General features: G+C 41.4%; 1 protein-coding gene across 2 annotated transcripts in view; it reads left to right on the forward strand.

Annotated features, from left to right (window-relative positions):
* Window positions 1-17,139, forward strand: part of SMYD4 (SET and MYND domain containing 4) — a 117,842-nt gene that overhangs the window by 21,561 nt on the left and 79,142 nt on the right. For both annotated transcript variants that reach the window (XM_073616619.1, XM_073616618.1), the window contains exons 3-4: window positions 8,160-8,304; window positions 10,418-10,507. In XM_073616619.1, the coding sequence (XP_073472720.1) occupies window positions 8,160-8,304; window positions 10,418-10,507 (235 nt within the window). The remainder of the gene's footprint in view (window positions 1-8,159; window positions 8,305-10,417; window positions 10,508-17,139) is intronic.

Here is a 17,139-nt window from a genome sequence, read left to right on the forward strand (position 1 = left end):
CTTACTGGCACCTTTCGTTAAGAAAAGACCTTCTGTTACAAGGTCCTCTGTTTTACCAGGAAGTAGCAAAACTAAAGCTCACGGCCTGGCTACTGAGGAGCAGCTCTTGAAGAGGAAAGGTTTCTCGGATAGGTTGGTAGCTACCCTCCAATCCAGTAGAAAGAAGGTTACAAGAGCAATCTATTCCAAAGTCTGGAAAACCTTCAACTCCTGGTGCACAGCATCTGACAGATCTCCAAAACAAATTTCTTCTGTGCTTGAGTTTCTGCAAGAAGGGGCGAACAAGGGCTTAGCGGTCAGCACCCTCAAAGTTCAAGTTGCTGCGCTGGGGGTATTCCTGGAAAAATCCATTTCATCAGAACCCCTAGTAATAAGATTCTTCAAAGCTCTTACCCGGTCTAGACCAGTGGTAATCAAAAGCTGTCCAGCATGGGACTTATCGGTTGTTCTACAGGCCCTGACCAAGGAACCTTTTGAACCCATTAATTTAGCCTCCCTGAAATTGATTACTTTGAAAACAGTGTTTTTAATGGCTGTTACAACAGCTCGAAGAGTTAGTGAGCTGCAAGCCTTATCAATCAGGGAGCCTTTCTTTTCCATTTTTTCAGACCGAATTGTTCTGAAGACGGATCCTAATTTTTTGCCGAAGGTCGCTTCGATCCAGAATCGAACTCAGGAAATAATACTTCCTACCTTTTGTTCTAATCCATCGGGTAAGAAGGAAGAAGAATTCCATACCCTGGACGTTAAAAGAGCAGTCTTGAGTTACTTGGAAAACACTAAAGACTTTAGATGTTCAGATGCTCTGTTTGTTTTATTTTCCGGTAATAAAAAAGGAAGACAAGCTTCTAGAGGAACCATTGCCAGATGGTTGAGAATGGCTATCTCAGAAGCCTATTCCCTTACAGGTCAAGAGAGTCCATTAAATGTCCGGGCTCATTCTACAAGAGCTTCGGCGGTGAGTTGGGCAGAAAAAGCTGGCGCCACCCCCGAACAAATCTGTAAGGCAGCTACTTGGACAAGTCTGACAACCTTTGCCCGTCATTATAGGTTAGATCTCATGACGGCTGGGGACCAGGCTTTTGGAAGGAAAGTCTTACAGGCTGTTGTCCCACCCTAAATGGAGTAAGTCTCGATTATCCTCTCGGGTGCTGTCCTGAAAGACGTTTTGGAAAATTGCAAGTTAGACTTACCGGTAACTTGTTTTCCAATAGGCTTTCAGGATAGCAGTAACCCGCCCTTTGTTTATGCTAATGCTGTAATACTATGATATAACTGTCACTTATGTGTTGCAGCTGGGGCTGGAGTTCTCTACAAACAACTGATGAGGCAACGTGGAGGATTCCAATTTAAAGACTTAATTGATGAGGTGTTTCCTGTGGGAGGAGGAGCCATGATCTCTCGGGTGCTGTCCTGAAAGCCTATTGGAAAACAAGTTACCGGTAAGTCTAACTTGCAATTTTTTTTCCTTAAACTTCCTTCCTAAAAGTTATTTTCCTTAACATTCCCTCCTAAACTTGGGGTGCGTGTTATACGCCGGCGTGTGTTATACGCCGATAAATACGGTAAATACTTCTGAAAAGATTTCCACTCATAAATCAACAACTTATTGTCTCTATAGAAGATGTTCCTTCATTTACCGATTCTGCATACAGAAAATTTGAGGCACTCTTAAAGGCTGCTTTTGGTCTTGCAGGTTCAGCCCTTCAACAGGCTATAGTTGCAAATTCTGTTTGTCAAACTGCAGCTAATTGGGGTAGGGCAGTGAACAATCTCAAGGATCCTGTATTCTGGCAGAATATTTCCGAATATTGTCTTCTGCCCTATTTTTTCTGTGTTGATGCCCTAGAACAAATCATGACACAAATTTCCAGAATGACTCTTTTCTGTCCATTAACGGAGGATCTTATGGCTAAAAGCCTTTACAGCTGAAGCTGCCTGTAAAAGACTCCTCACTTGTTTGCTTTTTGTAGGACATCTCTTTGGTGATGCCCTTGAGAAGCTCATTAAAGAGGTCACCGGAGCCCTTCTTCGTAACGGAAGATTCCTGAACCTTCTTCTCAGGAGCTTCTTCCTCCTCTAAGCAAAGAGTGTCCCTCCACTCTTTCCAAGCTTTGTCTTCAAAGCCAAAATTCAGCCCTTCCTTTGGGAGCAAGACTTGGTACACAAACTCCACCAAGTCTACCCCAAATTCCCCTTCACAAAGAAGGGACACTCTTAACAGTGGTGGGACATGTGTTGCAGTTTTCATCCCTTTGGGTCATAGAAGTCCCAGATCTAAGGGCTTTGCGAGGCATTTGTTTCTGTGCTTTAGTTTTGCCTGATCCCCTCCCTTTTATTTTTTTTGTCCTTGTGTCAAAAAAACCTGACAAAAGTTGTATTCTTTCCCCATGAAGGGATAAAAAAAAAGTCTTCGGAGTTGGGCTTTATCGTTATGGTTATGTTACAGCCAACCATGCATGCACGATTCAGCCACCAGATAACCTTTCTAAAAAGCATCTCCTTACATAATTTGTCTGCAACAGTTGAATGTGCATCTTTCTGGCTATAAAGGGGGGAAAGGGGGAGAAAACTAAGGCCTGGTACACACTATCAGTTTCTTTTTTTTTTCATTCAACCCAGTGGGCTGAATGGGGGAAAAAATGAGTTTGGGAGGATCTCCCCACTGAGCTATTGTGTTCTGACAGGGTGACTGCCCTAACTACTCCCACAACCACCAGAACACACCAGTCAGTGCTGGCAGCCAATAGCTGATCGGATGCTGGTTTTAACAGAACCTTGGCAGGCTGGTGTACACCCTGGCCGAATGTCAGTTGGTTTTTGTTAAACTCTCCAATACCAGAAGATGTTTGGCCTGTGTGTACCAGGCTTAAAGCAGAACTTTACCCATAACAACTTACTTCTTGCTGGAGGCTGCCATTTTGCTGAAACCCAGAGCCCCCAAACAGCAGTAAATCATAAAGTGGAACTAAACCTTTTGATTTAACGGTTTTAAAAAAATTACATTCCTGAAATGCTGGGGTTGCTAACTGTAACATTTGTTTCTCAACCATCAAATGGCTGGTGTCATAACTGATCACATGTGCAGCACCATAACAGTTGCAGTTTAACCACTTAAATACTGCCCACTGCATATATACTGAGGCAGGGCAGCTCTATTGTGCGAAACAGCGTACCTGTACATCGCTTCATGCAATAGATATTGTTGGCATGCTATCCGCTGCATGGAGGGGGAGCCGATGCACGTGCCTGGTGAACCCGATGTCCGACGGCCACCCATGGTCGCTTTACAGAGAGGCAGAATGGGGATCTGCCTATGTAAACAAGGCAGATCCCCGTTCTGTCGGGACAACATGGAGATTTGCTGTTCCTAGTGATTAAGAACAGCGATCTCTGTGTTGTTCCTGTCAGCACTTCCCACACAGTAAGAAAACACCAACAGGGAACAAATTTAACCCTTTGATCGTCCCTGATGTTAACCCCTGCCCTGCCAGTGTCATTTATACAGTAATTGGTGCATTTTTTTTAGCACTAATCACTGTATTTGTGTCACTGGTCTCCAAAAAGTGTCACCTAGGGTCATATTTGTCCACCTCAATGTCAGTCCCGCTAAAAATCGCCGATCGCTGCCATTACTAGTAAAAAAAGTCCATAAATCTATCCCCTAGTTTTTAGCTGCTATAACTTTTGTGCGAACCAATCAATATACCCTTAATAAATACATTTAAAAATATATATATATATATTATAATTTTTTACCAAAAGTGTTTGTTTTTTTTTTTTTGGATATGTGTTATAGCAGAAAGTAAAAAATACAATTTTTGTTTTTTTCCCCAAGATTGTCGGTCTTTTTTTGTTTATAGCTAGGGCTGAAACAACTAATCGATTAATCGACAACTAATCGATTATGAAATTAATCGATTACTATTTTCATAATCGATTAATCGGCCTGTAACATAATGGGGTTAAAACTAAAATGAGCCCCTTATAGTACAAATAGAGCAAATAATCGCTACTGTAAATATTACTTTCACAGTTCTACAGTAAAAAAAATTAACCCCTTACTGATTATCTGCTTTTTTTGTACTATGAAGGGCTAATTTTAGTTTTTTTTACCCCATTATGTTACTAAACGTCTTAGACCTGATTCACATCTATGTGTTTTTTGGTGCTTTTTGTAGAAACGCACTACAGTTCATTTATATGGTTTCCTATGGGACACGTTCACATCTATGCTTTTTTCAGCGGCTGCCTATTTGGAAAGGGTCAGGGACTTTTTTTTAACGCAAAACTGTGCTTTTTTGGTTCAATATACTTCAATGGAGATGCTGCAGAAAAGCATGTAATGCGTTTTTGCAGCAATTTGTGTTTTTTAATCTGCCCAACAACAAATTGGCCAAAATAAATGTAAAAACACAAATCGCAGCAAAATCACATGTGTTAAAATCAAAACGCACAGCAAAAAGCACTGCAGAAACACATCAAAAGCAAACTGCATAGGTGTGTACGGAGCCTTATGCTGGCCACATGGATCAATTTTTTTCAAACGAGAATATTCAGACGAAAAATCTTTGTACATTCGCTGAATAAAAGAACGTTGTTTGAAATTTTCACTTGTTTTTAACATTCTGTTTTTAAAATGAATGTCATTTCTGAAGGAAAACCACATCCACTGTCTGAAAATTCCTTTGATTATTTCCAAATTTTCTCGTCACTGTGGTTGAAACGATTAGAAAATCAAACGAACGTTCTTAAAATTACATTTTTTTTAAGGAAGACATTGTTTTGGTTTTTTTTTTTTTGGTTTTTTTTTTTTAAATAAAAAAAATTTGATCTCCGAGTCTGATATTTACCAGATTCACCCTTTAATAGTATATACAGTATATCTCCTCTAATAGTTTATACAATATTTCCCCTCTAATAGTATATACAGTATATCTCTCCTCTAATAGTATATACAGTATATCTCTCTTCTGTCTGTTATTCTCAGAGTGGATTCGATATTTAGCTCCCAACCATATAGTTGGTTATTTATATTTACCACTGCATATAGTTATTTAAGAATAAATTGCCTTTTTTTAAAACTTTACATATTAACTAAATTATACACCACATTTTTTTGTTAAGGTTATTAATCGATTAATCGAAACAATAATCGGCCAACTAATCGATTATGAAAATAATCGTTAGTTGCAGCCCTATTTATAGCGCAAAATCTAAAAACCGCAGAGGTGATAAAATACCACCAAAACTAAGCTTTATTTGTGGGGGTAAAAAAGGACATCAATTATTTGGGTACAGCGTCGCACGTCCGCGCAATTATCAGTTGAAGTAACCCTGTGCCGTATTGTAAAAAATGGCCTGGTCATTAAAGGGTTAAATCCTTCCAGGGCTGAAGTCATTAACCACTTCAGCCCCGGAAGGATTTGCCCCCTTAATGACCAGGCCATTTTTTGCGATAGGGCACTGCGTCGCTTTAGCTGACAATTGCGTGGTCGTGCGACATTGTGCCAAAACAAAATTGATGTCTTTTTTTTACCCACAAATAGAGCTTTCTTTTGGTGGTATTTTATCACCTCTGCGGTTTTTATTTTTTGCGCTATAAACCAAAAAAGAGCGACAATTTTGCAAAAAACACAATATTTTGTCACACATATTTTCGGTAAAAAAAAATCACAATAAGCGTATATTTACTGGTTTGTGCAAAAGTTATAGCATCTACAAAATAGGGGATAGATTTATGTCATTTTTATTACTACTTTTTTTTTTTTTTTTAAATTTTACTAGTAATGGCGACTAACTGCAATTTTTATCAGGACTGCGACATTGCGGCGGACAGATCAGACACTTTTGACACTATTTTGGGACCATTGACAGTTATACAGCGATCTGTGCTAAAAATAGCCATTGATTACTGTATAAATGACACTGGCAGGGAAGGGGATAACACTAGGGGGCAATCGAGGGGTTACCTGTGTTCCCTAGGTGTGTTCTAACTGTAGGGGGGAGGGGACTAACTAGTGGAGAGAGATCGATGTTCATACTTATTATGATCACACGATCTGTCTCCTATCCTCTGAGCGAACCGGGATCTGTGTGTTTACACACACAGATCCCGGTTCTCGCTCTTTCACGAGCGATCGCGGGTGCCCGGCGGTCATCGCGGGTACGCGCATCGGCCCCGGGGACATGCGGTGGGCGCATGCGCCTGCTGTGACATCTTAAAGGAGCGACGTACAGCTACGGCCATTTGTCCTGCCGAGCCAACCTGCCGCAGTATAACTGCGGTGGCTGGTCGGCTAGTGGTTAAACAGAAGCAGCTTCCTTGGTTGTAAAGGATAGGTGAGTATAATTCTGCCTTAAGACTGTCAGCAGATGGGCCTTTACAAACTCAGCAGTGCCTAAAAATGCCGAAAATGGGAGAGCAACTGAGCATGTGCAGAACAGGGGGAAACAGTGCATTGCTGGATCTTAAACAGTATAGACACTTATTTTTAATGGTTTACATAGCTATACCTGCAGAAGGGGCCAGCCTGAAGTAATCTAGCAGGACTTTATTTTCTGACTAAAGTTCCACTTTAAGGATCAGATTCAATCTGGGGAAAAAAATGATTTGAAATCTTAACCCAGCCAAAAACATTGTTCCCGTAGAGAGCATATGGCTAGATTTGCCTGGTACATGGCAGGAAGGACCTACTGATATTCCCCAGTTGTACTGTAATCCATCAGTTCTCATTTATTGCAGAAAGTATGAATAACTCCTGCCTCAAAAAGCTTACCCCACACAAAAATACAAATCGAACAGTGCTGTAATATCCCAAAAATCAACTAAAATGTTACATTCCTGGTCATGGCAGACACTTGCAAAAAACACTGGGCTGAAATGAATTAATGTTAACACAACGATGCCATTATGTCATTTATCGACCATAATTACAGCTTAAAGTCACTCATTTATCACTAAGAAACTGTCACTGTGAAGCTCTCTAGGTAAACCTCCCCTCCTACACAATGTCCTAAGCGATGGTTGGCTATTAATTTATAATTATCAAGGCACAACAAAGAATGTTCAAGTGAGAAACAGCATGAATCATTTTATATGCAGTAAGCAAATCAAAGATTATTTACATGGCTCAGGTTGTAGGGATGATGTGGGGATGACCCGTTTGCGTTACAGCCTGTGTTGGGTCGAAGGAATAAACTTGCATGCTGCTAGATTATTCGTGTGTGCCAGATTAATTCCCATCATCCTTAGCAGCATCAGTTCCTAAACGGTTTTATAAGAAATGTGGCCCCTGCTTCTGAACCTTTTTTGTTCAAGGAATTTCATCAACTCTGGACCTGTCTAATATCCTCAAGTCTTGGAGCTGTAAATTCATATTTCACTTACATTCATAAGCCCACTGTGGCTTATGAGAAAGATAGAGCAGGGCATACCCCATTGCTTTTATTTATCCTGGGAAATCCAGCAGAAGATATCTCTCGAGTACCTAGACAGCTTTCTTATCAGTGAAGTCTGCATCAGGAAAGGGAATTGTAGACCTCATTCTCTTGCTTGTCAGTACATGCTTGTTATAAGCTTGTGACTGTGTCAGTGGATGGAGTTCACAGTTGGCCGAAAAAAAATAACCATGTCTCAATTATAGGATTTTTCTGTGACAGGCTCACTTTACTGAGATATCAGTTCAGGTTGTGAAAGGTGTTCACAGTGAAGTATGAGATAGGGTCCGAAGGCTGGCAGAAGTATAAAGCCAGCAAGAGACAAATCCTAGTTTGATCTCCGATTGGCTGAACTGTGCTTTACTCAAGATCTACAGCCCTGCAATTAAAATTGTAAGATCAAGAGCCAACAATCCATTTTGTAATGGAGATTGACTTATACAGGTCAGTACGTTTTCCATACAGAGCTCACAATCATTTTTATCTGTCTTAAATAGATCAAGAACAAAATCAGTCTAGAATTAAGAGAAGTATAAAGTGTTCTTTTCTATTCAGTACACAGTGGGGAGGAATGTTTTTTAGATGCCGTGAAGAACAGCCTTTAAAAATGGTAATACTTATGTCAAAGTCAAGCAGAGGGGATTGGGTTTGCAAGGAGTGGGGGACAGAGTATGTGTACACACACAGTGCAAGCACCTGTCTTTAATTTCTCTCCACAGGCAGGAAGAAGAGGAGTTACTAGAAAAACTGTGTTGTGATCTAAGTGTTGGAAAAGAACCTCGTGCTGCGCTATTCTACAAGGAAGAGGGAAATAAGAGGTTTGGAAGAAAACAGTACACAGCTGCAGCAGTTTTATATTCAAAGGTACAAGCTGCAGAAACTGGGAAAAAGTTTGAATTTTTTTTTTTTTTTTTTTTTTGCTAATAAGCTCTCCACTCCAGACTGCATTGTGCTTTGAGGGTTTCGCATAGTTAAACTCTGGTGCAGCTTTGCATAGAAACCAATCAGCTTCCAGTTTTTTTTTTTTTGTTTGTTTTTTTTTTTTGTCAAAGCTTAATTGAACAAGCTGTAGTTACAGTAGAAGCTAATTGGCTACCATGCACAGCCGCACCACATTTTTCACTTACCAGTTTTAGTAAATCAACCACATAGTTTGAAAGAGCCCTAACTCAAGAAATCAACCAAGGTGTATTACGCAGTATGAAATTGCTTTGTCTGGGTGCATCTTCTGCTGGAATATATGTTCGACACACACACACAAAAAATCCCCATAATGAGCAGGTATCTAGAACTGTGTATACATACCTGCAGCAGCCTCCAAGCCCCATTGTTGCACCCAAATACTGAGCTGTTCTGACTGATAAAGCTTGGACACTTTCAGGTAGTGTTGAATTCTATCTGCTCACTCTCCCAGCTCTTACACATTCCTATTGGCCCATCACTATGATGGGCTACCTTACTGGTCATTCGTAATATGTGAAAGGCTGGAAAGGGGCGCACAAGCTTTTACAGGGCCCAAGGCTTGGCTTGGTATTTGGGCACGATAGTAGAGCTTGAATGTTGATGCAAGTATTTGCATCTCTAGGTGCCTACACTTTATACCTGACAGATTTGCTTTAACAATACCTTTTACCTCCTGTACATTGATGCTAATTAGCTAAGAGTATTTTAGTTTGTATTTAATAAATATGCAGGAAAATAGATGTTTATCACATAGTTATAGTGTTCAATCATTTTTTGTTTTTTTCAGTAGTCCACCTAAAAGATACAGCTGTTTTCCCCTCTACAGAGAAGAAGGGAGATACAGATCTTGGTATTCCAGATTTAAAGCAGATTTATACACAAAACATAATGGATTTCAAAGACAAGCAGATTTCTTTGCATGAATGATGGGCAGAGAGAGGCCTATCATGAAGTGAGAAGTTGAAGCCCCAGGAATTAAAGGAGTTGTAAAGGCAGAAAGTTTTTTTTCTTAATGCATTCTATGAATTAAGATAAAAAACCTTGTGTGTAGCAGCCTCCCCAGCACCCCCCAATTACCTACCTGAGCTCCTTCTCTCTCAAGCGATGTCCATGATCCCCTCAGCCATCCAGTACACTCCTCCTGATTGGCTGAGACATAGCAGCGGCGCTATTGGCTGTCAGTCAGCCAATCGGGGAGGGGGGTGGGGCAAGGCCGGGGCTCCGTATCTGAATAGATACACAGAGCTCTGACTCGGCTTGGGTGCCCCCTGTAGCAAGCTGATGGCTGCGGGACACTCAAAGGAGGGAGGGACTTGGAGCAGCAAAGAGGGACCTGCGTAAAGGAGGATCTGGTCTGCTGTGTGCAAAACCAACCGCACAGAGGAGGTAAGTAATAACATGTTTGTTATGTTTAAAAAAAAAACAACCTTTACAATCACTTTAAGTGTTACTATTCCGATCATGTGACCTGGACCTCTACATAGAATTAATAGTAGGCCAGTACAGTATATTGTGGAACGCTGGGTCTGATGAGTCTGGGTGCTTCAGTCTGAAGACATTGCTGGCATTAATGCCTTTTAAGGCACTGTATTTACAGACCACATGCCCCTTTACAGTATCAGTCACATGTTGAAGAATGGAGTGCTTCAGAATTCTGTCATTACAGGATAATGCCAATGTTTTTCTATATCTAAGATGTATTCTACAGTATACAAAAAAATTAAGATAAAACATCTGAAGCACACTTGGCCTTATGGATGACTTCTGGTAATTTTATCATTTATAAAAAAATAATAAGAAACTAAAGATCAGATGCTGTCTGCCAACATTAATTGGCCTGCTGGTTCTGCAGGGTAATTGCTGTTCAAAATCATTCTAGCTTGGGGCAAAGTTACATTTTTTGATTAATTTGTGCCAAAATATTTTGCATTAGCTTATTAAAACGTGTTTTTTGGTAAGAAAATTTCCCAGCGTCCCCTAGCATCTTTGCTAACTCTGAGTGTGTGTCCTGCAGGCTATCTCCCATGGCAGCCCTGGCACTGAGGAAATTGCAGTGTGCTTTGCCAATCGATCAGCAGTTCTCTTTTACCTTGGCCATTATGCAGTGAGTATTATTTACTTCTTTGCTGTCAGTCTGGAGGTTTGTTCTGAGCTAGATTTCAATGTAAATCATCATTTCTGCGAACCCCATGCTGTAGATCTCAGTTTTTCTTAGCCCTGTCATTTTTCTTATTTCCTTTTTCACACATGCTGTTGTACACCGTGATGTCTCCCTCGTTCATCTGTCATTTCTCCAGCCGAGCCTTTCAGCGCTCTAACTATTTTTTAATTATGAAGACTTTTAGAAGTATATAAATAGCTTGTTCGCAAACTGCAGGTAGCATGGTAATTGAAATCTTTTTCCAATGAACTTTTCTACTTAAAGGTGCAGTTACTGTGACAAAGTAGACGGCTTAATTGTGGGCAGCTTACTGTTCTGCTTTCCAAATGCATTAGCTACTATATCTGATCTAGAACAGCTGGATGCCATTTTGTGCAAATTGACTTTATGAATCCTTATAATTCTCCACAATTGCTATGTCCCTCGGGTTAGAGAAAGATTGCAATAAAAATATTGTTTGCTCTGCATGAAAAGTATTTGAGAACTTTCCAGTTATATGAGGTGAAGGAATGTACTTTCATAGAGTTTAATGCACACATCCATATGCGTATTGCTGTTCTTGCAACCATGTTTAAGTATACAGTATGTCTGGGCATAAAAAAAAAAAAAAAAAACATATGTAGTACATCTCTGCAATACATACATATTTCCCCAATGTTAAAAGTGCTGCAAATAGAGAAAAATACCTGTTTATTCTGCCAGAAATTCAGTGAGCTCATATCTTTTAGTAAGCTGACAACGATGCCTCTGCTGCATTGAAACCCCAAACAGTTCTGTCAGCCCTGCCTGAGTTTTCCCCTTCTGGACTACAAAATGCCCTCCTTTCATCTGTATAACATAAAAAGGAGCTGTTCTGTAGTCCATGTTTGAGAGAACTGTGGCAGGGATGATACCGTTTAAACAGAAATGTAGGAGCTAAGTGCATTTCTGGCATATGCACAGGTATTTTTTATTAATATTTTTCACCTTTTTTTAAAGACCACAACATGGGGATGCATGTACTGTAATGATTTTTTTTTTTTTTTTTTTTTTTTTTTGTGTTTTTTTTTGTTGTTTTTTTTTACACTTTACATACACTTTAAAGTACAGCAGTAATGTGAGATATGTGTGGGCTGTCATTGCAAACTTCCTAAAAATTCTGGTTGGTAAGAAGCAGTAGCCGCAATCTGCCATGTGTGGCACAGCATGTGTGTACACAGCCAAGTCAGTACTGCCCAAGCCCTAAAATATGCTTTCATTTTAATCCACACCTTTTTATACACACATCCATGGGCCAATATTCTAAGTCAAGTGAAAAATGCTGATCTGAATGAAGCCTAAGCAAAAATGTCACTGTCTTCTGGGAGAAAGGAAAATGAAGACATTGCTGAGAGGGTAAAGTGATCTCTTTCAGATGTAAAAAGTACATGCTAGTGTTACACATTGTTTAGCATATATATACTTAAAGCTGTAGTAAATGATAATTCAGTGATCTTCTCTACCTTCCGAGTTTTTTGCTGAGTAGCTGCCCTGCTGCATAGTGAGCATAGAGGATCATTTGCCTGGCACAGGTGCCATTTACAGAATGCCCTACATTTTTCCCAATGAATGCAAAGCTTTTTCTGATTGGATGAGGTAGAGAAATGGGGCAGCAATATCATGATCTTCACCTCCACCTTCCAATCAGAGATGGTCTTGTATTCGGTGAGAAAAATTCAAAGGCGTTCTCTGAATGGTACAATGCTGAATGGGCAACCCACTGTGTTCACTATGCAGCAGCGCAGCCACACAGGACCCAGAAAATAGCTGTTGTAGCCCCAGCTGCTACAGTGATTCTCTGCTTCCACAGGGATCAGCCAGGTACATTATATGCAAACTAACATTGGTCCAAGCAGGATCGGCGTAACTGCAAAAATATTTATACTTGGAATTCAGCTTTATCATGAAAAAACTACAACCCCAAAAATTAGGAAGCTGTGTAAGATCTAGACATGTGCAACTCGTTTAGTTCCAAATTAGTTTCGAAATTTTGGAAATTCGGGAATCCAAAAATGAGAATGAAAATCCAAAAATTCAAAAGAACGAAAATCAGAAAATAAGAACAAACTTCTTGATTTTCCATATGAATCTAGTGAGAATTATTATTCAATACCCTGAAAATGGTCTGCGCTAACGGGATTGGGAGAAGCTGCATTTTATACAGGATCTTAGGGGCCAGGGTCATTTTTATAGTATTTACTCGACCAATCCAAGAGATCAGAAGATGCATATTTTTTCTCGTTTCCTGCTTCATCTCGTCAAGAAGAGGAATAAAATTTAATAGATATAATTTCCTTATGGAATTTGCTAATATAACTCCCAAATAGCTGATTTTTTTGTTCCACGGAAAATGAATATTTTCCTTAAGTTTAGATGCTTGTTGACCATCAATATTGATATTTAAAACAACAGATTTGCTAAGGTTAACCTTGAAGTTCGATAACTCCCCATATCTCCTCAGAGTAGCCAGGAGATTGGGAAGTGTAATCCTTGGTTTAACAATGTAAAACAGTACATCATTGGCGAACGCCGAGAGCTTGTGTTCTTCACCCTCCACCACGCATCTGCATATGTCCGGATTCTTTCGTATCGAGGCAAGTAAGGGTTCTAGGGTTAAAACGAACAGGAGGAGGGACAAGGGACAGCCCTGCCTGGTCCCGTTCTCCATCCTGAACTCCGCCGATGGTAAGCCATTCACCCTGACGAATGCCGTGGGAGATCTATACAGTGCTCTAATCCAATTCAACATGGTACCCCCCCAGACCGACAGCGCTCAACATGAACCCCCAGTCTACTCTGTTGAAGGCTTTCTCTGCATCAATCGACAGAAGTAGGCCGGGGGTCCCCCCGTTTTCATCGCTTCCATTACCAGGAGCGACCTAACGCCATTGTCCCTCCCCTCTCTCCCCGGTATGAAACCGGTCTGGTCTGGATGGACCCAATACGACATTTTGTCCTTTAATCTGCTGGCTAATACCTTGGTGTATAATTTAATGTCTGCGTTGAGTAATGCTATCGGCCTGTAGCTTGAACACAGCGAGCTATCTTTTCCTTCCTTTGGTATTAGAGTTACTGAGGCCATCAATGCCCCTTCACATAACTCTTCCTGGCACCCTAGCCTATTCCAAATCTGACAGAGCTTGCGGATCAAGGGCTCCTTACATTTTTTGTAGAAATAGGAAGTAAAGCCATCAGGCCCCGGGCTCTTTTCAGAGGGAGATACCTTCAACTCCCTCTCGATCTCTTCCGCGGTAATCGGACGCTCTAGTTCTTCAGCATCGCTGTCGGAGAGGCATGGTAAACCTGCCTCCCTTATAAACTCGTCTATTTTTCCCTCTCTTTCTGGGGTGCAGATCCTGCCTTGCCTCACCTGTAACGAGCCCCTTGCTCGCTCGGTTTCACTCTCCCGACACTCCTCTGCAGCTATAGAATCAGACTGCAGATCGCAACATCTGATTGCTCAGTCATCCAATGCTCCGGGATTAGAACTACAGCTATGTGCCGTTCTAACCCAGTTGTGATAGCTCAGAACAAACACCAGGCAGGCTGTATGTAAGTTCAATCAGGAATCTTCTTTATTCAAAAATACAGGCTCTTTTATACACTAACAGTGGAGGTGCATACCTCGGGCTCATATTACTCTAACAATACACCTGTAACCTAATTAACCTAATTAACATGGGCTAATTAACTAATCCCTTTAGACAGCCTAGATGACTCAGACATGACCTTTAGGCCAGACTGGCCATCTTGTAGCTTAGAACCCCCAATCAACATTATCACAATAGCAGAGGTAATTAACACAAACAACAATAGGGATCTAATGACTCTTAGATCCCATACTAGATACTTATTTACAATACACATTCTAGCAGGCAACAGACAGACCGGCAGCTGGAATTGACATCAGCATCTCCTAACAGTATTTGTCCCAGCATTATGAATCAGCCTCTATTTCTAATATGGCAAATCCAGGGTCTCCCAGAGTCTGTGTGTCCTGGGGGACCAGGACCCGAATCCACAGTAATACCGCCTCAATGGTCCCCAGGCATACAGCTCACAAAGAGCACCATTCCCCCAAATGCCAGGGCCCACGATCGATCGGCAAGAGGCTAGCATACAGTCCCCTCCAAAAGTCTCTCTCCCAGCTAGGTCTGTCACATCACCTTATAAAGGGATGAAAAGTAATTCCAGAATTCTTCGGCTATATCTCTGGAAGTATATTTTAGTACCCCCCTTTTATTTTGAATTCTCTCTATAAAATTGGTACCTCTTTTCCTTTTCAAAACTGTGGCTAGATGTTTCCCCACCTTATTACTCCATCTAAATCTATCTTTTAAGTTTTTATTTAAAGTACGTTTGGAATCGATCTCCATTAAATCTTTTAGTTCTTCTCTCTTTATAATTAGTTGATGTAGGGTTGAATTATGTCCACCGCCGGCCGCTTTATGTAACTGTTCAAGCTGATAAATTTCTTCTAACAGTTTCGTTTTCCTCCTTACACTATCTTTTTTCACTTTGGCCCCTAGTGAAATCAGAATACCTCTTAAATACGCTTTTAAGGACTCCCACAAAACTGATCCGGAAATCTCCCCGGTATCGTTTATCGATAAAAACCCATCTATTTCTTCCCGTATCTTGCTACTGACACTCGGAATCTCGATGAGCCTTTCATCCAGCCCCCATGAAAATGGGGACCCCCAGAATCCCAGGATCCCCACTCTCATCGCAACCGGAGCATGGTCGGACAGCGTGGCCACTCCAATCTGCGTATCCTTGACATGTTCTAATAGGCTATGGTCCACCAAAAAATAATCGAGCCTTGAATAAGACCCGTGGACCGAAAAAAAAAAAAAGGTATAGTCCCTATCCTTCGCGTGCTGTATTCTCCATGCATCGGTCATATGGCAACTATGCAATTTCTGTCCGTTTTTTTTTTTTTTTTTTTTTTTTTTTTTTTTTTTTTTTTAGGAGTTTCCTGCTCACTCCCTGTGAACTAGTAGTACTATCTAATGTTGGGTCCAAGCAAAAATTAAGATCTCCTGCCAATATCACCTCCCCTGCTCTAAAATCCATCAACTTATTCAATACCTGAGACAGAAAATCGCTAGCATTTCTATTAGGGCAATAAACATTTGCCAGGGTAAAAACCCTTTCCCCCACCCTCACCTTCAGAAAGAGGTAGCGGCCCTCCATATCTGCGCTCCTCTCCACGAGCGCAAACTTAATCTTTTTTGAGAACCCTATTGCCACCCCTTTGGCGCTCCTAATGGGGGAATCGCTATAGAACCAGTTGGGGAAGCACCTGGAAAATAACCTGTCCTGAGCGAGATGTGTCTCCTGAAGAAACACCACGTCTGCCTTATGATGCTCCAGCTCTCTCAACACCTTGTGTCTCTTAAGGGGGGAGTTCAACCCTTTAACGTTGTATGTGAGACAAGTGAACTCCGACATCTAATCCTAAGTAAAACTGCATTGTAGTATCGCATGTTGCTCTTTGACCCCTTTATACGGAGCCTCTGCAGGTCCAAATTCCATACCCCATTCCCTCCCTCCCTAACCCCGCCGCCCTCCCCCCCCCCTCCTTCCCCTCCCCCCTACCAGCCAATGCCTAGCACTGGGTCCGCGGCAGAGAGATATCATTACTCTCTGCATACGCCCAGCCAAGTTCTTGGGGTGTGACTCAGACAGCGGGTCGCCCCCCCCCCCGGGGGGGGACGGGGGCCAGCGGGCGGCCGAAGTAGTTTAAGCCTCTCGATCCTTTATGCCTAACACTCACCCCCTCCCCCGATCTCCCCCCACCCTGTCCCCCCGTCACCCACCCAATATTTTGGGACTTTTTCCATGAACGACCATCTACTTTATTTGTCGCCTGACATCGTTCTCAGTCATCATCGACCTTATTGGACATATCTGGGGCAGGTATGTCCAAATCTCTGCAAAAGTCTTGTAGGTTCTCTATATATTTCAGTCTGACTGTTCTACCTGCTTTCACAACATTCAGAGATGTAGGGAAACCCCAACTGTATTTTAAATTTGCCTTTTTCAGGACCTCTAGCAGAGGTCTCCTAGCCAAGGTCCCTGCCGAAATATCGGCAAAGATCTGGACCACAGTCCCCTCAAATTTTACCGGCTGAGCTCTTCTGAGGTTGGTCCAGATCCTTGCCTTATCCTCGTAATTATGAAATCTGATAATAACGTCTCTAGGTGTATCTTCGCTGACGCTTAGGGGTTTCCGTATCCTATGGATCCGATCGATCTTTATTTCTTCGTCAGGACCTCTGTTTAATAATGGATTAAAGATCGTTTTAATTTTGATGGTCAGATCTTCTTCGTGTTGTTCTGGTAGGCCTCGCACTCTTAAATTCTGTCTGCGGCTTTGATTTTCTCGTTCTTCTATTTTATACTGTATATCTCGTTGGGCCAATTGCAGATTCCTTATTTGTTGTTTTAAATCCGCTATTTCTCGATCTTGTTGCTCCAAAGCCTCCTCCGCTGTTTCCACTCGCTTCAGCAAGTGGCCCATGTCCGTTCTAACATTCAGAATCTCGGATTTA

The sequence above is a fragment of the Aquarana catesbeiana genome, linkage group LG02 (assembly GCF_042186555.1).
Source record: "Aquarana catesbeiana isolate 2022-GZ linkage group LG02, ASM4218655v1, whole genome shotgun sequence".
NCBI classification, from domain to species: Eukaryota; Metazoa; Chordata; class Amphibia; order Anura; family Ranidae; genus Aquarana; species Aquarana catesbeiana.